The following is a 24562-nucleotide window of genomic DNA, read 5'->3' as shown; positions in this document are numbered from 1 at the left end:
GTCTTGGATCCTGACTTCCAGATGATAACTATTGTGGGGGGAAACATGTTGTAATATGAACACAGGCACTGGGGAGTGCAGATTACTAGGGCAGCACAAATATCCCATGCCAAGGCTTTGAAGTAAACTTGGAGCAGTAGTAAAATAAACCTGGATTCCTTTTGTTTTATCAGTACTCACCTAACAATGCCTGCAGGTAAGGCATTACAGAGCTGTATGTGTAATGGAGATCACTGAAGGCACTGCCAACAATATATTGAGTCAACTGGAAAGCAGCAAACACTTGGGTGACTTATTGTCACAGTAGATAACTGGTTCTCACTTTCATCATTCTCTACCTCCCAACTAAAGCCCTAAAATATTTGGGACTCAGTTATTTGAAGGACCTCTTATGGCCTTATGAACCGGCCGCTGCCTTAAGATCTGCCTACAAGGCTTCACTTTCTGACCTGCTATTAGAAATGATCAAGTTGATGGTCACCAGGAACAGGGCCTCCAGTATCTTTTCAACTCCCTTCATCAAGCCTGTAGCTCAGAGTTGTCCCATGTTCAATCCCCAGCCCATTCTGATTCTGCTGACAGTGTCCCGACTCCAAACCCCAGAGAGCTACTTGTAGTCAGCGTAGAGACAATACCGAGCTGAACGGACCAATGATCTGATTCAGTATATGTGATTATATGTGCCTTCCTTCCATTAGTTTATATTATCATATTTTTCAGGAATGGTGCCCAGAGAAAATCTATCCCTAGAAATGTCAGGCCATAGCACATTTTGTGGATTTAACAAATATACACATCCATCTACTGCTCTTGGGATACTTGTTTTCTCACCCACCTACCTCACTCGGAACATAGACACACTGGCTGTGTTTATATGTCATTGTTAGACTGGGCTGAGTCAAACTATGGTTTACCAGGATCACATGAATGGGCTGGCTCATGGAGAAGAGCTCACATCTGCTTTGACCCACCTCAATCCTTTTATTTCAGTGTGGGACAACATCTAAACCAAGGGTTGTCTTGGTGCAGCCCTCACAGATCTGGTGTTCTCCAAAAGTTTTGGACTCCAACTCCTATCAGTTGACATCTGAAGCATACCAGTATGGCAAAGGCTGGCTTAGCATGCTATCTGAACCTGGACTCACAGGTAAACCCTCTTCTCCTTAAGCACAAACTATAGCTAAGAACAAGCTAGCGATCTTCTCTCTGGGACGCTACACTTTAGAGCATTCCCACTGAACCTTAGCATTACATGTGAGTGCATTACCACAGTTATCACCAGCTCTGTTTTTCAAAGTCATGCAGGAACTGCACTCACAACAATTGCACTCATGAAAGGTCTGTGCTGAGACCAGGATAAAATTAAAGTATCACAAGGAACTAGTTGCACAAGACCTGTCACATTGCCCAAACAGGCCACATTCATAGCAGACTGTATTCAGTGCAGGGTTTTTTGGCCCCACAATTTTTTTTATTTTCTAGCATTCCAGTGAGATCCAAACAGATTCCAAATACAAAGACTATGGTGAATTTCTACAGCAACTGCTTCATGAGCTGTGAAGAGGAATGAGGCAGGGTAGCGGAGGAAAGAGAGTATGTTCCTGACTCAGCAGAGCAACAACAGCCAAACTTCTTCTTTCTTGCTCGGCAAAATGGATGTCTAGCCACAGATTTTAATCTGCCTTCTCACCCAGAATGTTATGCAGAGCTAAATGGCTGTTGCTTAGAAACCCATGACATCACTAGCACTCTTGACAACGGCGCTTTCCCTCTCCCTTACAAAGCTGGTTGCTGTTCAGATCAAACAAGTCATTTGTCCTGTTGGGATATAAGGTGAAGAAGTGGCATGGGAATTTGGCAGCATTGATTTGAGTCAGCAGAGCAAAATGATGGCATGAAGGAACAAAATAAACAGAGAGAGACACAGAGAGAGATGTTTCTCCACAATCCATTTTGTGCCTTTTGATAGCTAGGCCAGGGATGGGGAATCTGTGACCCTCCAGATGTTGAACTACAACTCCCATAATCCCTGAACATTGACCATGCTGGCTAGGGTTGACGGACATTGGAGTTCATCAACATCTGGAGGACAGGAACAAGGCCTCCATCCCTAGCTTAGACCTAGAAGCAGCTGAGGTTCAAGGTTTCACAGAACATACACCAGGACTGGGGAAACCTTGGTCCTCCAGATTTACTTTACTTTACTTTACTGCTGGACTACAAATCTCACAAGCCCTATTGGCCATGCTGGCTGGGGCTGATGAAATAGGGAGTCCAACAAAGTCTGGAGGACATCAGGTTTCCATGCCCTAATATAAACTGTGACTCTGTTAGGTCTATTGAAAAGAAAGAATAGGGGTCAGAACAAGGAAAGTCGTTTTATTCTCTGCCCTGTATTCATCACATGCAGCACTGTTTCTGCTCCACTGCAGTTCATCTTCTGCCAAAAAACCTCTGCCATTCATCTAACTGTCCCCTGTGAAATCACATAACTTGCACAATTTATGCAATGAATTACATAAATTAATTATGTAATTAATTACGTATATCACATTGCCATCACATTATTCCACCGCATTAATTTCAATGCAAAGGAAATGCAATGCAAATGGAGAAAAACATAATTATTATGTGTTGTTTGTGGACCGAAAGCAACAACAACAGCAAATACTAATCATATTTACTGGATTGATTTCTGTTCTTGTCATGGGATGAATAAACAAACATTGTTTCCATCAGAATTTTCTTGCATCCCTAGTCACAACTGCAATTGCTAGGCCACTCTGGTGGATGCTGATGACTATTTCACTACACATTTACTGCCCCCAAAGTGTGGGAAAATGTCCCTTCTTGCTTGGAAGGGTGATAGAGAACCCATACAGGTAATCATTTTTGCACACATTTGCCCTGGATGTATGGTAAAACTCTTTAGGCAGATGTCTTATTTTAAAAAATCAACACTTGGCAGAATAGTACATGGAGCCTGCACAGATTACTGTTTTGACACATAGTTTGCCATGCAGCTGCACCTGCCATGTGTTTTTTTTAAAAAATAAAAAGTAAAAATTAAAAGCCACTTGGCAGTGTGATACAGGCAACTGAGCTCACCTGCAGAGCCCAAGATTGTCTGAGCTCATAGTATTTCTGTGAGCTCCGACAACCCACTTTCCAAGCCATTACATGTACAACCAGTGGTGGCTAGGCCACACCGGGACTGGAAAGGCAGAAGGCAAGGAGGCCAACAGCAGGTAGCACCAGAGTCCATGACAGGTTGGAGAAAGGGCAATGTTGAGTGGAGCCAACAAACCCTGGTTTTGTCCCCATCCTTCTCTCTGCTGATTTCAGTAAGATTAAGGAAGAAGAAGCTGACAGCCAGGGCCAACCCCTAATCGAGTTGTACAGAAGAAGGCAGGTGGGAGCTGGCTGAAGGCAGTCTTAGGTTGTTGGGCCAGCTCCCCATTTGCCCTAATGAACCACATAATAAATTGCTATTTGGCAAATCACCATCTGCATCCACCTACCAGTTTGCCCATCAATGAAACAGGGTGAGTGTTTTCTTCTCCCTCTCACTAAGAGGAAGAGCTGTGATGCTTAACTAAAGGGCTCAGAGACCTTCAGATGAAAGGGATTTTGATCAAAGGCAGAAAATGGCTGAGCAGCACTCTGCAGACCTCGCAGCTCAGAGCTTTCAGGTATATACCACCTTCAAATCTAAATTGTTGTTTGTAGCAAGACTATCATCTTGCTATCAGTTTACCAGATAATATTAGAACAAAAGCTCTTTTATAGATCCTTCATTTCCCTTTTGCGTGATCTGGACAGATTTAGATCCAGTTATTAAGATGGCTTTCACTCTCTTTTCTTAAAAATATGTGTGCATGCCCATTTTTTTCTCATTATATGGGAGAAAAATGCAAATGTAATTATAGCCACAGAATATTATGGGAACATGTATTTTTGGCTCCAGGTCCCTGCAGTAAATTTCAGGCATATGAACTTGGAGTTTGAGCCTAGAATTCAAACAGCAGCTCCTGTTCTGTTTATGACCAGGAGAGGATCCTAGGATTGACCTAGCCAGTCCAGAAGCACCACATGCCCACCAATCATATGGCCAGGGAAAGAATAAGACTCTCCACCAATTTGTGTTTAGTTTGGGGCTGTAAAAGTTAGATTGTAAAATTGCTGGGTTTTTTTGTTTAATGGCTGTCTTGCACGGGAAGGTCAAAAGGAAGGTCAAAAGTGTTAAGGGGACATTTTGCACAGGAAGGTCTGTACAGGAGGGTCAATAGTTCAGCTAGGGGAAATAGCAATCTATTTTATTTCTGTCTGAGAAGGGGAGTAAAAATACTGTATATAAGCTGAGTTGGAAAATAGGGTAGTTAGCTGCAGAATTAAACACAGCAGCAGCTTGTGAAGTCAGAAATTTGAAGAGTTAGTGTGGGATAGTGGAGCTGGTTTTGTTGGTTTGCTGGTTTCCTTCCCTCACACAGTACAGGCTACAGTCTATGCCATCACAGAGGCCAATGCAGACACCCTTCTGTTCTGTGTTTGAAGAGGATTTTGACGGGTTTAGATATAAATGCTGCCATCAGATTGTTGTCCTAGGTCCAACAATTGGAAGATATCACTCTAATCTTTCCTAGCTACACAAGTTATCTCTTTCTCAGCTCATTTCAGAAAGTGCTAGCATTAACCTTGAAAGCTCATAATGGTCTAGGATCAAAGTACTTCAAGAACTGCATTCTCCCACGTGACTGTTCATATTGTAATACTGGTTTCAGAGGCCTTGCTCTGTCCCATTATCTTGTGAGGTTAGAAAGACAAGTAGCAGAAATTTGGCCTTTTCACTGGTGACACCAAAACTCTCAAATGCTTTCCCTATAAAGATCTACCAGGCTTCTTCCCTGTTCATTCTTCAATGTGCACTTTTAATGACTAGGGACCTGCTGCTTTTAAAGTTTGCTCTGATGTTAACTTTGTCATCTTATTGCTGCTATTTCATGATATTAAATGTTGTTTTGCCATTTAATTGTATTGGTTCTTTAAGAATTTTAGGATGTCTTTGTAGCAGAAAAGATGGAACAACAACAACAAGATATATGGAAGAAGGCAGACCTGAAATAAGGAAGCAGAAGATCAGTGTGTTGTAGCCATTCCTGGAATATGGCATTTCATCCAAGGAGGGGGAAATAAAATGTTTGACTTCTTTCCCATTATTTTTTTTAAATAGTAACAGAATTGCCCTGTCAGGGTGACAAGATTTAGCCTAGCCATGTGCAGTAGCTTTCTTTAAGGAAGATCATTCAAAACATTGATAACCACACTTGCCATCTCAGGTGATAGTCCAGCAACAGATGCATCACAGAAGCCTGCAGATTGCGTAGCTTGGCTACGAGATCCAGTGATGAATGAGGTGTATGAATAGTTATGAGCATCTGTGTGATAGATGCAGGGAGCTGATTAAACCATATTTAGTTTGTCATGTTAAATAATTGGCCAATTCCCTGAGTCTGGAGTATGAGCAGATTTGTGTGGTCCATAAATCAAGGAAAAGCAAATAAATAAAACTCACAAGAGAGATAGTAATAATAACAACAGACACAATTTACATTTCCTCCCATACAGAATCTCCTTACAAAGGGTTACCTTTATATCAGCCTGGCTGGCACAGCCACAGTTGGCTTGAAGTGACACAAACTGTATCCGATGAGCCCTTTGTCTTTCATGCAAATTTTGTCTTTCATGCAATTTTTGAGTGCTCAGTCAAAATATCTAAATGTGCAATGCATGCAGCCATATGCTGGAGGGGAAAGGAAATACCCTCACATCTCTAGCTCATTTGATGTGTTGGGAGAGTGAAGAAGGAAAAAAAACCCTCTTCAAGTCAACCTCAGTTCCTCATTCCAGACAATTCCAATACATCCATGCTGCGTAGCAGGGAGTATCTCTATATGGTATAAGTAGGGAAGATGAGGATGATTTATATACCACTTTTCAGCCCGGAGGCCCCCCAGATGGTGAACCACATGCTAAAGCAGAATACAGTAAAATGCCATAAATCAATACAAACAAAACCACAGCATTGGAGGATTAGAGGGAAACTGCTCCAAGCTGTATGGAGAAAGAGTGCTTTGAGCAACCCAACACCCCTGAATTCATTCATCTTAAATTTCAACATGGCCTGCCCTGGGACTGAACCATTCCTTGCCTCTTGATGTGCAGATCAAAATTCAGTTCTTCGGAGTTTGCACTTCTCCAAATTTTGCAATGAAGTTTTCAGCTCGATCCTTGTATTCGGGGCCATTTTGTTGTTTAGTCATTTAGTCGTGTCTGACACTTCGTGACCCCATGGACCAGAGCACGCCAGGCTCTTCTGTCTTCCACTGCCTCCCACAGTTTGGTCAAACTCGTGCTGGTAGCTTTGAGAACAGTATCCAACCATCTCGTCCTCTGTCATCCCCTTCTCCTTGTGCCCTCAATCTTTCCCAACATCAGGGTCTTTTCCAGGGAGTCTTCTCTTCTCATGAGGTGGCCAAAGTATTGGAGCCTCAGCTTCAGGATCTGTCCTTCCAGTGAGCACTCAGGGCTGATTTCCTTCAGGATGGATAGGTTTGATCTTCTTGCAGTCCATGGGACTCTCAAGAGTCTCCTCCAGCACCATAATTCAAAAGCATCAATTCTTCAGCAATCAGCCTTCTTTATGGTCCAGCTCTCACTTCCATACATCACTACCGGGAAAACCATAGCTTTAACTATATGGACCTTTGTCGGCAAGGCGATGTCTCTGCTTTGGCAATACCTATAAACATGCCCTAATACAGAATGCCTTCTGTATCAAGTACCTTCCCAGCCCAGTCTACATTTTGATTTTGTTAATTTGCATTACTTATTTTGCAGTTCCTCGCTGTTGTTATATTTTCATAAATAGAAGCTTTCTTCCATAACTCTGAGTCTTTCTGAGTGTTTTATGGCAACTTTGCATATAATTAGTGAAACTTTTTAAAAATGAAAATGCCCAAGTGACTGGGACATGCCCCAATGCTGATGCTTTCATTTTTTTTTTACCTGCTTTTAGCTGTGACAATAAGAGAAAGGCTTTGACTCAGGGTATCTCCCCACCCAGGGCCAGTCAGCCCATTAGATAGACTGAAGCAGCCACCTTGGATGCTAGAATCCCATGGGGTGGCACCTCCATGGGCACCCCAATAGAACTTACTGGAAGCCGCTGCCACACAACCTCAATAAGTGAGGCTTCTGTGAGGGGAGCGGCAACTTCCTGGCTTGCCTCAGGCACTAAAATGGGACAGGCTGCCCCTGTCCACACCCTGCATGACAACAGGCTAATGAAATGCTGCTCAGAGCAAGATGGAGTGAAGAGGAGATTACGACTGATAAGACATCGAAGCCAAAGCAAGTGACGAATACAAATTGTCTTTTAGGGGAGGGCCAGTGGCAGCAATGGGCAGGTTGTTTGGAATTGGGAATGACTGGTATGTGCTGAATCCTTGCCTGAGTCACAGAGAAGGTTACAGAGGTGTGTCTTTCCCATTCAATCTGCTAATTACTCATTAAGCACTACAGAAGTAACCCTCATGACACCTTCATCTGCATACAAATTAAATTGTCCAGATTTATTATCCTTGCTCTGCCTCAGCTGAACAAGGACCCAGTACTTTGTGGAGAGCTATTCCAATACGGATTAAATACAATGCCATGAGGTTCAGAGGGCAAACCCATTGTTATCTCGACTCTGTAAGAACCTTCCCTGCCCACTTGTATTGTGTCAGAGCTTTGTAGAGAATGGAAGGGGTGGGAATTCTAGGGCATTTGGGTGAATAGGAGGGACAGGAAAATTATGTAAGATTGGATGAGGATGCCCACCTCAGTTACTGACCCTTGTGTGAACTGGTTTGAGGGACTGTTTTCCCCCCTTCTCTCTCTTCTATAAATTTTGGAAAGATGTCTGTCTGCTCCATATGCATTCAAACACGTCTTAAGGATCATCATCAGATTTAGCATGGCAATTTCCAAAATCAGGCAGGTTTTGGTTTATGTTTGGATACCGTTGGATTCCATGTTGAATTAAGATGGCAGGCTGAACCTTTCCAAACTGCACTGGCAGGATTGTGCATTGCAGTTTCCTTAATAGCATTAGAAGGGAAATTAAGAAATAAAAAACTTGGGGTTTTTTTCCCATTTATAAATCTCAATATGTTTTGGTTTCTTAGCATCCCCAAGCAGCACTGACTACTGTCTGATAGAGCTTTTATAATGAAAGTAAGACTCAGACACAGGGTGCTCAGCACAACTTCTGAGGTGCTTGAGAAACAGAGCCACTAAAACTCTTGAGAGCATCACTATGTGATCTCATTACTGAAGCACTATGGGCAGCCCATGGAAGACACAATTCCCCCCCCCCTACACGGTGCCCTGGTAATGATTCTACATCAGGGGCAGATAAGGTGGTACCCTACAGGTGTTGTTGGGCTCCAACTTCCATCATCACCGATTAAGCAAACACTCAAAGGGGGGAGACAGCATGGCTATTAGCAACAGCGGAGCAAGCCAATCGGGCACCTGGGGCGGCGTGTGTGCCCTGCGCCTAGGGGCAGGGCCAGCCACCCATGGGGGCAGGGCCAGCCAACTGCAGGGCGGGGTGAGCCAGAGCAGGACACTCCATGGGGCCTCCAAGGAGTCTGCCAGCCTCCTCCCACTCAGCTGCCCTACAGCTAAGGGGGAGGCGGCGGGTGGACCATCTGGGGCAGGGCGGAGTCTGCGGGCACCTAAGCCACCACGTCACTCCCAGGAGAGACGCGTGGCTCGGTGCACTGCAGGCCCCGCTGTGAGTGCCGCCCAGCATTTTGTCACCCCCCTCAGTGGTGACACCTGGGGCGAACCGCCCCCGCAGCACCCCCCTTCCTCCGCCCCTAGCTATTAGGCCCTCCTTTCTTTATGGCAGTTGGGACACTGTCCTCTTTCACAAGTCAACTCCAACTTTTTTCCTCCATCCTCTCTTCCGTTCCACACACACACACACACACACCAAAAATCCCTGGGTCAAAATGTCAGATTTCTGTAATGGGAGTAAATATGGTGAAATCAAGTACAGTGGTACCTTGGGTTACATACACTTCAGGTTACATACGCTTCAGGCTACAGACTCCGCTAACCCAGAAATAGTACCTCGGGTTAAGAACTTTGCTTCAGGATGGGAACAGAAATCGTGCTCTGGCAGCGCGGCAGCAGCGGGAGGCCCCATTAGCTAAAGTGGTGCTTCAGGTTAAGAACAGTTTCAGGTTAAGAATGGACCTCCAGAACGAATTAAGTTCTTAACCCGAGGTACCACTGTACTCTATACCTTGGTTTAAAAACACACTCCAAAATAACCCCACTCTGTACATCCCTCTATCCTTTTCCCTGTCTCTCTATCTAGTAAAAAATAAAGGCAGTCCAAAAACAACATTGAAATGAATCTGGACAATTTAATTATCATGCAGATGAACATGTCTTGAGAATTATTTTGCAATTCTTAATGCATAATTAGCCATTTTAACAACAGAGGCTCCGTCCACAACCCCCTGAACAGCTGAGGTGAGCTCATGGCAGTTCCCAGCCACTCTCAATCTCATGTACACAGGCATATTTGCTTAATTTTCACAATATGTTCTGATTGTAGTAGCAGAAGGCTGTGGTGTGGTTGTGCATGCACACAGAACTTAAGCTTTGTTGTGTCTGTGATTGGGAAAGTGAAGAATGTTTCAGCAGGAGAAAACTGGAGACTTTTTGATTCTGGATAAATCGCTTTAAACTCAAGTTGCACCTGTTCCTCCCAAAGGCTTATCTTCTTAAGAATATCAGGCCACATCTGCGCTATATATTAAAACAGCACTTTAAACAGTAATGGCTTCAACCAAAGAATCCTGTGAAATTTAGTTTGTTAAGGGTGCTGGGAAGAGAGATTGACCACTGGTATTTATAGGTGACTGGAATGGGGTGTGTATCTCCTAACACCTCTCACCCCCCTTAACAAAGTACATACAGTTCCCAGGATTACTTGGGAGAGCTTATGGCTGTTTAAAGTGGTATTATAATGCCTTAAATGTATAGTGCCGGTTGGGCCTCTGTGTGTGTGTGTGTGTGTGTGTGTGTGTGTGTGCATCCTTCTCTGGTGTACATTTAGGTAAATGTATATATATGAACACTCAGGTACTATACTGTGCCTAGCTTGCTATTTCATGAACACACACACACACACACTCTAGATACAGGTAGATAGATAGAGTGCTTTTTCTAAAAAATGTTTAGGGGTATTCTCATCTTGACTCAAGAAAATCACCATTTTATAGTTCAAATCGGGGGGAAATGAATATAGTAAATGGACAAAAGTACAAAGATTCACAAAATGCTTAGGGGTATGCATACCCCTGCATCCTCCCCCGAAAAAAGCACTGGATAGATAGATAGATAGATAGATAGATAGATAGATAGATAGATAGATAGATAGATAGATAGATAGAACACACACACACACACACATTCTTTATTGAAAAATAAAGAATATATTTGTACACAATATAAAATAAATCCACAAGGTAAAATAAGACATGGAAAAAAACCCAATTGTTATACAATTGTGTAAAAAAGAAGAAAGGTGAAAGATTGTTATTGTCAATGGTTTTTTTTCTGGGGGGACACATACCCCTAAACATTTTGTGAATCTAAGTTTGGCCTCATTGAGGGGCAGTATTTCAATACAAGTAGGAAAATGAGGATACCCCTAAACAGTTTTTTTTAAGCACTGGCTATTGTACTTATCCTAAACTTTCCTGAATCTGTCTAATTGTCTTTTAAAGCTTTACAGGATTTGTTGCAACATTTGAGCCTTTCTAGGATAGTAAGAAAAAACTTGTGTAAGGTGGAAAACATGGTAGAAGTACATTAAATTATGCATGGTGTGAAGAAAGAGAATAGAGAGAGGTTTTCCTCCCTCTTTCTTAATATTAGAACTTGGAGTCTTCCAGTGAAACTGAACGATAAAAAATTTAGGATGGAGAAAAGAATTCACATAGTAGCATGTGGTTAAACTATGGCATTTGTCGCCACAAACTACACTAATGGCCACCAACTCGAATGGCTTTCAAGGGAGATTAGTCAAATTTGTGCAGAATAAGGGTAGCTGTGCTATATCGTTTTTGAATTATGGTGCTGGAGGAGACTCTTGAGAGTCCCATAGACTGCAAGAAGATCAAACCTATCCATTCTTAAGGAAATCAACCCTGAGTGCTCACTGGAAGGACAGATTGTGAAGCTGAGGCTCCAATACTTTGGCCACCTCATGAGAAGAGAAGACTCCCTGGAAAAGACCCTGATGTTGGGAAAGATTGAAGGCACAAGGAGAAGGGGACAACAGAGGATGAGATGGTTGGATAGTGTTCTCGAAGCTACCAGCATGAGTTTGACCAAACTGCAGGAGGCAGTGGAAGACAGGAGTGCCTGGCGTGCTCTGGTCCATGGGGTCACAAAGAGTCGGACACAACTAAACGACTAAACAACAACAACATGCTATATCATGAGAAAGGCTCATCTAGTCCAGCATCCTGTTCTCACAGTGGCCAACTGGATGCCTATGAGAAATCCATAAGCAGGAAAACAAGCAGTTTCCAGCAATTGGAAAAGGCTGGAGATACTATCTCTTGTCATGGCCTTTGTCTCATTGACCTCATTCAGAGGGCTGTTCTTATATTCTTAGGCAGATAGTCTATTTGTAAACAATATCAGGCAAATACCCCTAGAATATCTGGAAAGTATTTGACATCACATTTTGCAGAAGGAAATTGGAGGCGAGCATTTTTTTCAGCAGTAAAAGGATAGATCTTTGCAATCTATACCATTTCGACAAGGAAGAGGGGAAGAGGGTTTCCAGCCCCTCTTTCTGATTTTCCCACAGGAGCCAACCACTTGAACTATGTTTATTACCAAAGGCCTCTTCTCATTTTAGCTGGCTCTTTCGATATCAGCTTGTTTAGAAGGTGATTGGAAGAAAACAGGAAGCTGCCGTCTTTAAAAGTATTTGGCAAGATTTCCATTCGCCTGGCCCATTTGATCTTAAGTCCCCTGGGAATTTGGTGAACGTCCCTTTATGTTCCTTTGGTTGCATGTTAAGAGGCAAGGAGAAAAGGGAAGCAGATGAGCTTGCAAAATAAGCCCTCCTCCCATTAATAGTCATCAGAATCTTCCTCAGGAAAAGGAAAGAAAAACATTGATCTTATGTCTGCTGACTTTAATGAGACTGCCCTGCACAGGATGGCAGCTGTTCTGTCAATTAATGGGACTGTAAACAAATGCATCATTTATTTATTTATTCTGTTTACATCAATTTTCTTTGTTTTAGGTGAGGGAACTGTTCTCGCATCTCCAGCCGGCTTCTCTCCTCTCACTTTCTGGGCTGGTTCTGACTGGCTGCAAAACACTTTTGTTTTCCCCCCTTGAGTTTCTGGGATTGTTTTCCATGAAGAGTATTGTGACAGAATGTCAGGGCCAGCTTTGTCATGAGCCAAGCTGAGCCACTTGCCTCAGGCCGCAAGATCAGTAAGGTAAAGGTAAAGGGACCCCTCCCTGACCATTAGATCCAGTCGTGGCCGACTCTGGGGTTGTGACGCTCATCTCGCTTTATTTGCCGAGAGAGCCGGCGTACAGCTTCCAGGTCATGTGGCCAGCATGACTAAGCCACTTCTGGCGAACCAGAGCAGCGTAAGGAACGCTGTTTACCTTCCCACTGGAGTGGTACCTATTTATCTACTTACACTTTGACATGCTTTCGACATGCTAGGTTGGCAGGAGCAGGGACCAAGCAACAGGAGCTCACCCTGTCATGGGGATTCGAACCGCTGACCTTCTGATCAGCAAGCCCTAGGCTCTGTGGTTTAACCCATAGCGCCACTCTCTCTCTCTCTCTCTCTCTCTCTCTCTCTCTCTCTCTCTCTCTCTGTGTGTGTGTGTGTGTGTGCCTGAGCCCTCTCCAGGATTTCAAAACAAATGGGCTCTTTTGAAAGCCACTATGGGGTAGGTAAAAGGGTCCATTTAGGGGTTTGTTTTTTTAAGTTTCTCAGTTTTTTCCCCAATATCAAATTCAGATTTCCACATCAGCTTGCAATTTGTTTATTTATTTGTTTATTTTGAAAAAGCCTCCAAGGGACATTTTTCCATCTCTTGTGTGAATGCCCTCAGGTCTCAGTATTCTGGTCCTAAGTTTATCAATAAATATAATCTGTTCAAGCTTCTCCGCAACTGTTATTATTGAATATGTGGACAGATCCTATGAAAGCTTGTCCAGCTTTGCAAAATGTACATGGACAGTTCCCCAGGACAGTTCAGTCGACTAGTGCTTAATAAATGGTCCTGGGCCTGTCTTGCACACAGAATCCCCAAAATGCTGGCTCCCTCTAAGCAGTCAGTGAGACACTTTCTCCCCCTTTCATATTTCAACATTCAATTCCAACACATCCATGCAGATCAAATTTAAGATGCTGAGATTTTGTTGTTGTTGTTCCACTGTGGTTAGTTTAGGTGGGAGGAAATTATGGGATGGAGACGACAGTTTTGATCAAATTACAATGGTTTTTCAATATATGGAGTGTGGTATTACATCTCAGAAGGGCCCCAGGGGAGAGGGTGGGGAAGAGCAATCTCTTTTCCCCATGACTAGGTAATTTCATACACATCAGCTCAATAAAAATCAACCGAGAGGACCTGGAACATCTATTCTATTCATCTATTAGGCATTATGGGGCTGCAGATACACTCCCCTGTGAACAAGGAACGAGGCAATTGGAGCATTTGCATCTACAAGGAGCTCTTAATCCTTGCAGTCTTTCATAAACGTAATATTGATTTTGTTATGTATACCCCACCCATCTGGCTGGGTTGATTTTGCCCCAGTAGAAAAGGGATAGGATCATGTCCAAAAGGTGGGTTAAGATAAATAGATAGAGAAATGTTTTTTCTGCATCTCTCATAAGTCTAGAACTGAAGCTGAATGTTGAAAGATTCAGGCCAGACAAAATAAAGCGTTTCTTCACACAATGCAGAGTTAAGCTACAGAACTCACTCTGACAGGAGGCAGTAACAGCCTCCTTCCAGCAACTCCTGCAGCCAAGCTGGTGCCAAATGTGTTGCTCTGTTTTCCCTTGGACCACTTTAGCGAGGCTGAGAGCGGAGTTTTTATTGTATGGGCAGCTGAGGACCTACAAACACACTGCCCAGGCTTGCACCCTGAGGAGGTCATGCTGTTGCTGCTAATGCAACAGTTTGACTTCACTCCCAGAGGTTCACCCCCTTGCCTCTCAAGACAGACAGATGCCAACATATGCCAGGCATCTTTTGGGTCCTTCATCCCCCTGTCTTTGGAGTGAAGAGCCTGGAACCTGGAACATGTTAGCTGGTAGGGCCCAGAAAACCCACCCGCTATAATTGTACTTTGTTAATTGTATTCTGTGTTGAGAGCCTAAAGGTAAAGGACCCCTGACAATGAAGTCCAGTCGCAAACGACTCTGGGGTTGTGGCGCTCATCTCACTTTACTGGCCGAGGGAGCCGGCGTTTTGTCCACACACAGTTTTTCCGGGTCATGTGACCAGCATGACTAAGCCACTTCTGGCGAAACCAGAGCAGCGCACGGAAACACTGTTTACCTTCCCACCGGAGTGGTACCTATTTATCTACTTGCACTTGATGTGCTTTCGAACTGCTAGGTTGGCAGGAGCAGATATACAAAGACTGATATACAGTACCACACACAGTCAATAAATCTCTAAGAAGTATGTGTTTCTAAACAAAAAACAAAAAAAATCTCAAAGTGGTTTTTCTGTTTTTGTGCTATTATATTGTTGCTTTTATGCTGTATTTTTGCATGCTTCTTAGAGGTTTTAAATATGAAGCAGTTTAGACATGCTTTGAAATAAATAAATAGGCAACATGAATACACCTGCATGTGCAAACAATAGCCGGCTTCTGGGCACGTGCCATCTCCGATGGCTGCGAGACACATATGAAAAAGATGGTTGACACAGTCCCTTTGGTACCCAAATTGATTTGAAGCTCCTTTGGAAGAATTCATTTGTCTGTGCTGCAGGAAATATGCTGTGAGTTGATATACCTTTCTGTTGAAGTGCCAGGAGGCTTTGACTAGATAATAGGATATGCTTGTCCTTCCAGACGTCATTGGATTGTAGAGTATTCTGCCAGGGGAAGCAGTTGGGACAAACACATGCTATAAATGATTTTGAAGCAAAGGTGGGGATTTATTTAACTTTGGGCAGAGTCGGGCAGCACATTTGCCAGAAGAGAAGCAACATGAACACCACCCAAAGGTCACTGGTGGATTCACAGCACCCTGGGGTTATCGTCGTTAAAATTATGGTGCATCCATATCTGAGATCTTCATCGGTTGCCTTGATTTCGCAAGCTGAAAGTGCATTATCTGGGATAAATTGCAGAATCTGCTGATTATTTGGTTTGGAGGAAATGACAAAGTGGTGCAGGAGGCAAATGTAGAGAAGCATGTTGTAGGTTGGATATAGTTCTGTTTATTTTATAATAAGGTCTAAGGGGAGCTAAGCTGGTGCTGTTTATATACTCCAAGGATGTGGGGGGGGGGACTAGTTTAATGTAGATTTTTCTGGCTTCCACTGTGTTCATTCTTTGTAACTCCATTACTAGTAAATGTAAATGAATCATTATGAATAAATCTAAAGAAAGTAAAGAGGAATATAACTGAACGTATTCTTACACTGAAGGGATTAAGGGATTGATCCGCATCCTGGCTAGGGAAGTACAAAAACCACTTCTTCAATTTTATAAATACTGATTGCTGACAATTCTTTCTTCTTGCACATACTGGCAATACCTGTTTGGGACAAAGTGGATACAAATAATTATCATGGGGGTACTATTATTGACAGCTGATACCTTTTTCCTATTACACAAAAGCACAGACAGCGGGATAAATTAATTTGGATCTGGATCCTTCTTGCAGTTCCAGCTTTGTTGTTCAATAACCTGCAGAATTAAGCGACTGCTGCCCATCCCACAATTCATTTATGATTTACACACATACTCCAGAATCAAGACACAAATCTGCAGATGGGCAGGAGTCTTTCCCCATCCCTACCTGGAGACATTGGGGATTGAACCTGGGACCTTCTGCATGCAAGGTAGACTCTGTCACCAATCTAAGGTCCTTCCTCATAGGTAGGGGCAGTAAATGGATCAGCAACTGTAGAAAAATAAGGAAGACAGAGTCTAGGAATGGACAAATTTCAGTTTTGGTTTTTATCCATTTTCCCCTTTTCCAGTCTTAAGTTCATTTCTGCATAAATTGGCAATTAAAAAACAAGGTCTTCATGAAAATTCACCAGCATTTGAGTGCATCTACATATTTATATATGCACTTTTGCAAAGCAACACTCCCTCATTTATTGCATTTTTGTATTTTTGTTGTATGTCCTTTTCACCAATATATGTATTTTTCTACTTTTTTTGGCTGCAGAGCTTCCTCTCAAAATTTCGATATATGCAAATTTCAAAGGATGGCCGTATTTTGGTTTGTGCATCATTTCAGGACATGTTTTCATAGAACTGTAGAGTTGGATGGGACCTTGATTTAGAGGTAATGATAGAGCTAGCAATAATAACAATAATAATAATAATAATGACAAATGGTAGCCCATTAGCCAGATGTGCATACAGAGGAAGTTAATAGTTGCAAGTCTGACTCCTGGGTGGCTGAAGGGGATGCCTTTCTCAAGATGGGTCTGGAGATATGCAGCTGCTTCCAAAGGGGCAGTGGGGAGATTGGGGTGAATGACAGCTTTTTGGGACAAGCAACATCTTTTGGAGTCTGGGGAATGGCAATATGCTCGATGAGTCGCTGGGTTATTATTGGCTCTTGGAAGGAAGGTGTTAACGGTAGCATCCAGTCAACTCATTTGTGAGGCAGCCTGCTTCCTTCCAGACTCTGCTAATTAGACCTTTTGGGATTTGAGAATTGAGAGGCATTGGGGGGTTGTTTGTGTTTGTATTTTATGAGCCGTCTGCAAACCAGCCCCCTCCCCCCTCCATCCATTCGACTGATTCAATTGGTTCTGTCAAATACTCTCTTTTAAGCATCCTCTCTGCACACAGGTAAATGTAAGGTGTGGACTGGTAACACACAGGTAGGGCCAATGTGATCCAGACCTTTAAAAAAAAGGCTCAGAAATTTGCAGGCAACCTCAGTACAGCAAACATGGGTTTTCCCCTTGCATCTTGTGAGGTGGACTAAGGTTGAGATATGGTGACAGGCATTCGGTGGCTTTGTGAGCTTTGTATCCAGCCAGGAATTTGAGTCTCCTCAGTTCAAATAAGAATATAATAAGAGCCCTGATGGATCAGGCTAATACTGCCATTCCATCCAGCATACTGTTCTCACAGTGGCCAACCAGATACCCATGGGAAGCCTGCAAGGCACAGGAGCACTTACCCCATTTGTGATTCCTAGCAACTAGTCTTCCAACATGCAGTCTCATTGGAAGGCCCCATCAATGGATTTAAGTATTAGTTCCTAGCTGCTGAAAATTTAGCACTCTGTCTAGCTCACCATGCTGCCTGACCATTGACCTATCATCCAACAGCATCGTGTGGGGGGAAAATATGAAAACCAAGCAGAGGGGGGAATTGAATGCCCTGCTTGGAGAAATTGGCCCACTAAAACCCTGGGAAAGGGCTCAGTGCTAGAGCATCTGTCTTGAATGCAGAAGGTTCCAGGTTCACTTCCTGGCATCGCCAGGTAGGGCTGGAAGGGAATACTGCTTGGGAACATGGCAAGCCGCTGCATCTCTATGTAAACAGTATGGATCTAGATGGACCAGTGGTCTGATTCAGTCATAGGTGCCGAGTGTGTGGGGCTTTCAGGTGCTTCAACCCCCACAACACATTCCCCATGAAGGGACAGGGCACCCACAATTTTTTGTGGCGGTGCCATGCATGCTGCAGGGGGGGGGTGTGCCCAACGTCAGCAGGCCCAGCAGGGGAGCATATGCTCCTGCCGAGCACACCCCCAAGGGAGCCCGCTGCTCCCAGCCCAGCCGGCCACACTGCCCAGTTGAGGAGAGGTGCAGCCAACTCCAGGAGGCCCTGGAGTGGCTCCGTGCACTACCACCAATCACTGACGGAGGAAGGTGGGTGAGGTGGGTGCGGTCCGACCCAGGTGCCCTCTCTGAGGGGGTTGACATTGCTGTGCTGCCCCCCTGGGCCGCCGCTCACCACGTGCGGCACCCCCCGGGAAGCTCGCACCGCCCCCGGGTGCACACCACTCTGGGTGCCAGAGCACCTAGCTCCGCCTCAGCCACCACATGCCTCCTTATCTTCTGGAGGCCCAATGAAGCCCATCACAGCTGCGGGAAGGCCCAACAAGGCTGTGGGAAGGCCTAACGAGGTCTGCTGCAACCACAGGAAGGCCCAATGGGGCCCATCGGGCCTTCCTGCAGCCGCAATAGGCCTTGTTGTGCCTTCCTGCCATAACGGGCCTCCTCCTGCCATTTGACATCACACTTGCACCACCTGTGTGATGTCACAGGCCTTCACCGGGCACCCACAAAGTGGGGCAGAACCCGGTACCTATGGATTCAATAGAAGGCACCTTCTTCTGCTTCCTATAAGAAATACACTTCCTAAGAAGAAGGGTATGCTGCAACATTTTGTTGCAACTCCCCCTTGCTATGGCAAGTATAGCCATGGTACAGAAACAACTCTACCTTGAGCAAACTTGTAACGCATAGTGGGAGAACCCACTGTAACGCATAATGGGAGAACATCTGTTTGCCCCATTTTCCCCTAGGGAAACCCATGTTTTAGAGCTGAATCAGAACAAATGGCAATTGGATCTTCCATGGACTGCTGTTTGTTCCAATTTTGGTCTAAAGAGTGGGTTTTCTGGATGAAAGTGGTGGGGCAATTGCTTGGACTTGTGCTTTCTAGACACCGTTCAAGGAGATGTGTGGATGAGTCCTAAGTAATTGTGCATTTCTGAGCTGCAGCCCAGGAAGCCCTGGTTTGTTCCTTGTCCCTTCTACCATGTTTGTTGGGTCACCCTGCTGACATTGACTTGCTAAGTTTTTTTTCCAGGATGATACAGCTGCACAAGTCACCTGCATGCTCTCCTATCTCCATTGAGTTTACAGTTTGTCTTCAAACCAATATATAGCTCAGAGGATTTCCTCTTCTTCTTTTTGATTCTCTCAAAGATGGAACATCAGTTCTGGTTGAATCCAAGCATGACCAATTTCAGCCTGAAATACAATTTCTCCAAGGAGAAGCAGATAAACAACATAAGTGGAAGTTTGGAAAGGAAGCTGCCACTCAGTGTTGCAACGCACAACTGGAAAAGCAGGAAGTGACCCAGAAAATGCAGGCACCTCTCCCCACCCTCCGATGCCAGATTTGACATAATATCATTGCCACACTTAATGCAGACAAAAACAAGTTTTTATTGGAAAGGAATAAAGTTAACCGAAGCATAATGAACTGCCTTCTATAATAAGGACTGAAACTCCACGTGAAAACATCTGTTTTGCATTCAGAAGGTCCCAGGTTCAATCCCCAGCATCTCCAGGTAGGGCTGGGAATGTTCCCCATCTGAAATCCCTAAGAGCTGCTGCCTATGCTCCTAGTTAAAAACTAAGAGGAATAGCAAAGCATAAGGTTTCACAGACTGGAGCCCACTATATAAGATTCATAAAACACTATGTAAATATGGAGATAGGGCAAGGGTGAAGGACATATGGACCTCCAGATGCTTTTGGACTCAAATTCCCATCATCCCTGATCATTGGACATGCTGGCTGGGGCTGATGAGAGTTGGAGTCCCACAACATCTGGATTGCTACATGTTCCCCATGCCTAGTGCAGAAAAAAGAATGTAAACAGATTAGAAGGAAAAGGCAAAAGCTTCAATGTTTAAGAAATAAAGGGTCCATTCCTAGCAGTAGGTATGAACTGTGACTTCACTGCCATGAATAGTTATGGTGCATATTTTGCATACATTTAAACTTGAATGTAATTGTTAGTGTTCTTTTTGCATCTGATCTGCAAAAAACAGCAGCAGGACCAGATTGCCATCATGCGGGGCCTCACTAAGAAGGCCCCACAGCAAGCGCTGGAGATGCCCCTTGAGCTCCTGTGGGTGATGCCCATTTTCATCCCAGCGGGTCCTCGGAGTGGGAGGAGGGGGAAAAGAAGAGATTTTGAGAGCTTGTAATGTGTGGGACGTGGGTGGCCCTGTGGTCTGGACCACTGAGCCTCTTGGGCTTGCCAATCAGAAGGTCGGCGGTTTGAATTCCTACGATGGGGTGAGCTCCCATTGTTCGGTCCCAGCTCCTGCCAACCTAGCAGTTCGAAAACACACCAAAAAATGCAAGTAGATAAATAGGTACCGCTCTGGCGGGAAGGTAAACAGCGTTTCCGTGCTTTGCTCTGGTTTTGGTGTTCCGTTGTGCCAGAAGCAGCTTAGTCATGCTGGCCACATGACCCGGAAAAACTGTCTGTGGACAAACACCGACTTCCTCAGCCTGTAAAGCGAGATAAGCGCTGCAACCCCAGAGTCGTCTGTGACTGGACTTAACTGTCAGGGGTCCTTTACCTTTACCATTTTAATATGTGAAGGAGAAAGGAAGAGCCACATAAAGGGAACTCAAGACTAACAACTTACCCCCTGGTCCTCTTCATTGTCTTCATCTGCAACTGCCTGAAAGGCAGAATGCAGGATGGTCCTGTGAGCTTCATGAAGCTGGAGGGGTGGAGGGGAGAGTGTTAGACTCTGCCTCCTCCAAGTGTCCCTTGTCCCATTCTCCCTCCTCCCACCACTATTCCCCACACTGAGCTTATCCCAGAGCCCTGCCTTACCACCTCAACCCCCACCCGTTAAAAGAAACACAATTCACCTCAACTGGAAGAAGGCTTCAAGGGGCAAGGCAAGGATCCCAGGGCGGTCCTCAAACTGGTTCAGGTGCCCCAGGATATCCTGAAAGAGAGCAGAGGAGAAAAGTCAGATTGCTCTGCGGGCATCAGGACAGCTTCAACCCCAAACTCCAGGCTTTGCTTTCTGCAGGAATGGAAAACTCCATGCCCTATGCCTACACGGTTCTCTCAGGCAATCCCACAATATGTTCCCCAAATCCCATCCCTGGTTCTCCCACTGTAAGGGTAACTTACACAACTTTGCACTCACCAAAATTCCTTCAGCAGCCAGATGTTTCGGCAGCTCAATGGTTTTGAAGCCCCTCTGTGCTGCCTCCATACAAGTCCCTATAATCTGGACCAAGAAGAGCTTTTCAAGGTCCAATGGCTGAAATGGCAAAAGTCAAGCAAAAGTTCATAGTGAGGTGAGGGCTTCTCCACTTCAGAGACTGCAGAACTGGGGGCAAAGACCACAGTCAGTGGGCAGAGGGTCTGAGGGATCCAGTCCCTACTCTTTTGTTTCCCCCAGTACTAACCTCAGGCTCTGGAAAAGCCTTGAAGAGCTGTGGCACAACTGCAACAAGAGAAGGACATGGGGACAGATTAGTTCATCCCTTAGCAGCTGCCAAGATTATTTCAAGAATCTTCTCCTTGATTTCCCTGCTTCTACACTCTTACGACAGGGGTGGCAAACCCCAGGCCTTGGGGCCCAATCTTGGCCAGAATGTGGCTCACAAGAGAATGTGGCCCTCTAGTTGACAACTGTCCCCCAGCCCTGTCCTATCAGCTGCCTCTGCCTTTTGCTTCCACTAGAAATTCTTCCTCTCAGTCAATAGCGTCTTCAGCAGACCCCACAAAACTGGCTGGCCACTGGGGGAGGTTTCCAGATGCTAGACCAGATGAGCCTTGGGTCAGATCCAGCAGTCTGGCTCTTTTGATATTTTTTTTTTTACTAGCTTCCCCTCCCCCACAAATCCTATACCCTGAGCTGCCACCCTAGCTTATTCCTTCCCTTCCAAAAATGGCGCTGGGGGGCACTTGCTCACCTGGTGCCACAGGCTGTTCCTGGCGCTGGAGCGGGGCAACTTTGTTGCTCCTTTTTAGTGTCAGAAAATTCTCAGTCGCCTGAGCATAGAAGACATGATGCAGAACAGAAATACGTTAAGCCTAATAGAGACCTGCCGGCACATCCCTACCAATTGCTTCCATCTTTCTGCCATTGAACGAACTGTAGGACTTCCTAACAGCTGCAAAGAGGCAGCCAAGAGCATTCAGGGCTTGCAGAGAAAGGAGGTACTAACTCCTGCTATTCCAAGGACCAAGAGAGCCTGGCTACCATAGTTCATGCCCTGGTTGCTTCAAGACTGGATTACTGCCATGCACTGTATTAAAAATTAAAACAAGTAAAATTAAATGTAAACAATTGAAATCAAATAAATCAAATAAAAGTCAAAATGAGAAAATCAAAATAAGAAAATCCAAATCCAAAGCCTCTACAAAATCTCCTTCCGCCATCCGCACCCACAACTCTATCTCTCCTGATCTCTCCTCACTAACCCACAGTGAACAGCTGTAGCTGGTGGCTTTTAAGGGAGAAGCAAGAGATGTCACAAAGGAGGGTAAGTCAATGTTACCATGGCAACCCACCCACCTTGACCCTGGGCCAATCTTGCCCCTCCTGATGTTTCTTCAGAACTTTGAAGCACCTGATGTTCTGTCTGCAGCTTTGCTGAATCTTCTCTTTTGGAGTTCATGCTTTTATATCAGATCATTCTTCTTTCAGCCACTTTTCCAAAGGGAGACAATCCCAATGTCCCTTTAAATGCAGTAGAAGACTCCCAAGTCTAGAGGTGTCCATAGTACAGGATTAGACAATCTGCTTTGCATGCAACACCATCCTCATCCTTATAGATAATCCTGGACAACATCTGCAGGTGGGGCCTTTTCTCTTTGGAATGACCCTTCCCAGCTGTTACAGCCTGAAGACTGCTATCTCTATGGCCATCTCCAAAAGCAACTTATACATAGCCCAATGGTGCATCTAATGTAGAACTGAATTTCTGAGTTTTATAGAGACAGCACTTTTAGCATCAGCATTCAAATGTCTATCCTCCTGATTGATATGGAATGGACTTGTACCTGTGTCCTGCTTGTCCCCTGTAACCTTGAGTTGTCTGGTCTCTCAGCAATCTGTAACAGAGTTCCCATTCAGGTCTCAAACACCTTTCGATCACCACCTTCCCCATAAAAAGAAAGGAGGGGAGTAACCTGCATGAGGGCAATGAAAGCAATTAGAGGTCTCCTGGATGGAGGGATTTCCATAACAGGACAGATTTAAAAAAGATTAGGACAATTTAGTCTGGAGCGGAGATGAGAGCATTGAAGATGGCAGTGAGTAAGAAAAGGTCAGGCTGGGCACTTCTGTTTATCCTCTCCTGTATTTGAAGGACAAAGGAGAGGCTGGTAGAAACCTAAGTAGGTTGCATAAAGAAGCAGGCTTCTCTGCTATCCATAGCTATGCAGGCACCAAAATATAGATATCCTTGGAAATTCACTCTTCTCCAAATTTTGTGATGCAGTTCTCGAACCCAAAAATGTGTTAGGGGAAATTGTATGCAAGAATGTGGACGTTAGGGGAAACTGCATACAAAAAAATGTGCATATTAAGAGCAACGTATATCGAATTTTATTTTATTTATTTATATTTCTATTATATAAAAATGCTAGTGAATTTTCATGAGGACTTTTTTTTAAGGTAAACTGATGTGGGAATGTGGTGAACTGAGCTCAAGACTGAAGAAAAGAAGAGAAACTGGCATTGTGTTAGGAGAATGGAAATAAAGAGGAAAGACACAGATTTGGGGGTAAACCAAGTCCCTGTTGGGATACTGCCAGGGAGACAAAGTCCATCATGGCCCCACGTCGCCTCCGGACGTCCATCGATCTCCCGTAGACACGCAGTATCAGCAATTAGCGACATGAGCTCCAGAAATAGCTTCCCACATCCCAGGGCTGATGCACGCTCTTATCAGCAGATAATGCACAGCGAAAGATGCACGCAGGAGAGCATCTTTCATAAGTTTATTCTACGTTAGTCAGAACAGAGAAAAACATGACTGCCTTCTTCAGTGTTGAGGCACCAAGAGAGAGAAACGAAAGCAACAGAAAACATAAACTTCCTGTCAACAGGAAATACGCAGACTCTGTGACTCACAAAGCCTGCTCCCTTTTAAGGTGGAATGGGAATATCCTAACAGTCCCCTCTATTACCGTATTTGCCCGAATATAAGCAGCACCTGAATATAAGCTGCACCTTTAAAATTGGAGGGGGGAAGAAAAAAAGTAGAAATACCTGAATATAAGGCACACCCTTCCTTGCTGCTCCTGGCTGCATACAGAGTGGGGGGCACACTGCATTGCTGGGAGCCTTTCCCCTTCCTCACTCTTGGGGGAGAGGACGGGGGACTACACATGGGGCGGGCGCCACTTTGCCGCGCTCCTGATGCTGTTTGCCCTGCGCTCCTGGCTGCATACCGTAAGGTCGCAAATATAAGCTGCACTTTAACTTTTCAG

At 44.6% G+C, this 24562-nt stretch overlaps 1 protein-coding gene across 9 annotated transcripts; it reads right to left on the bottom strand.

The window, feature by feature from the left end:
- Positions 1 to 961: 961 nt before the first annotated feature.
- LOC308574664 (uncharacterized protein) lies at positions 962 to 23700 on the bottom strand. 9 transcript variants are annotated; one of them, XR_014002526.1, is made up of 9 exons: positions 23129 to 23700; positions 22036 to 22114; positions 21526 to 21563; positions 21261 to 21377; positions 20974 to 21053; positions 20742 to 20819; positions 19183 to 19337; positions 15786 to 16271; positions 12734 to 15234 (listed from the first exon to the last, which is right to left on the bottom strand). XR_014002526.1 is itself a non-coding variant. In XM_081172780.1 (7 exons), the coding sequence occupies exons 1-7, from the start codon at positions 23195 to 23197 to the stop codon at positions 1743 to 1745; spliced, it is 537 nt and encodes a 178-aa protein (XP_081028906.1). In that variant the 5' UTR covers positions 23198 to 23700; the 3' UTR covers positions 962 to 1742. The 9 variants fall into 9 exon arrangements, 4 of the variants coding, with proteins under 4 accessions (XP_081028906.1, XP_081028907.1, XP_081028909.1 ...); XR_014002527.1 differs by having other exon boundaries at positions 16167 to 16271; XR_014002529.1 differs by lacking the exon at positions 12734 to 15234 and having other exon boundaries at positions 15277 to 15892; positions 16167 to 16271.
- Between the last annotated feature and the right edge of the window lie 862 nt (positions 23701 to 24562).

Source organism: Podarcis bocagei, assembly GCF_964188305.1.
Source record: "Podarcis bocagei genome assembly, chromosome: 15".
Lineage (NCBI taxonomy): Eukaryota > Metazoa > Chordata > Lepidosauria > Squamata > Lacertidae > Podarcis > Podarcis bocagei.
The sequence above is the reverse complement of the archived record's forward strand: the minus strand, read 5'-3'. Positions and strand labels throughout refer to the sequence as shown.

Excerpts from the sequence above, each read along its gene's own strand:
- LOC308574664 (XM_081172780.1), bottom strand. The coding sequence starts at position 23,197 with ATGGGAACTCTGTTACAGATTGCTGAGAGACCAGACAACTCAAGGTTA. Across the intron at positions 21,378-21,525 it reads AGGCTTTTCCAGAGCCTGAG|CCATTGGACCTTGAAAAGCT; the intron begins GTTAGTACTGGG and ends TTGCCATTTCAG. Across the intron at positions 21,054-21,260 it reads TGGCTGCTGAAGGAATTTTG|GATATCCTGGGGCACCTGAA; the intron begins GTGAGTGCAAAG and ends GCTCTCTTTCAG.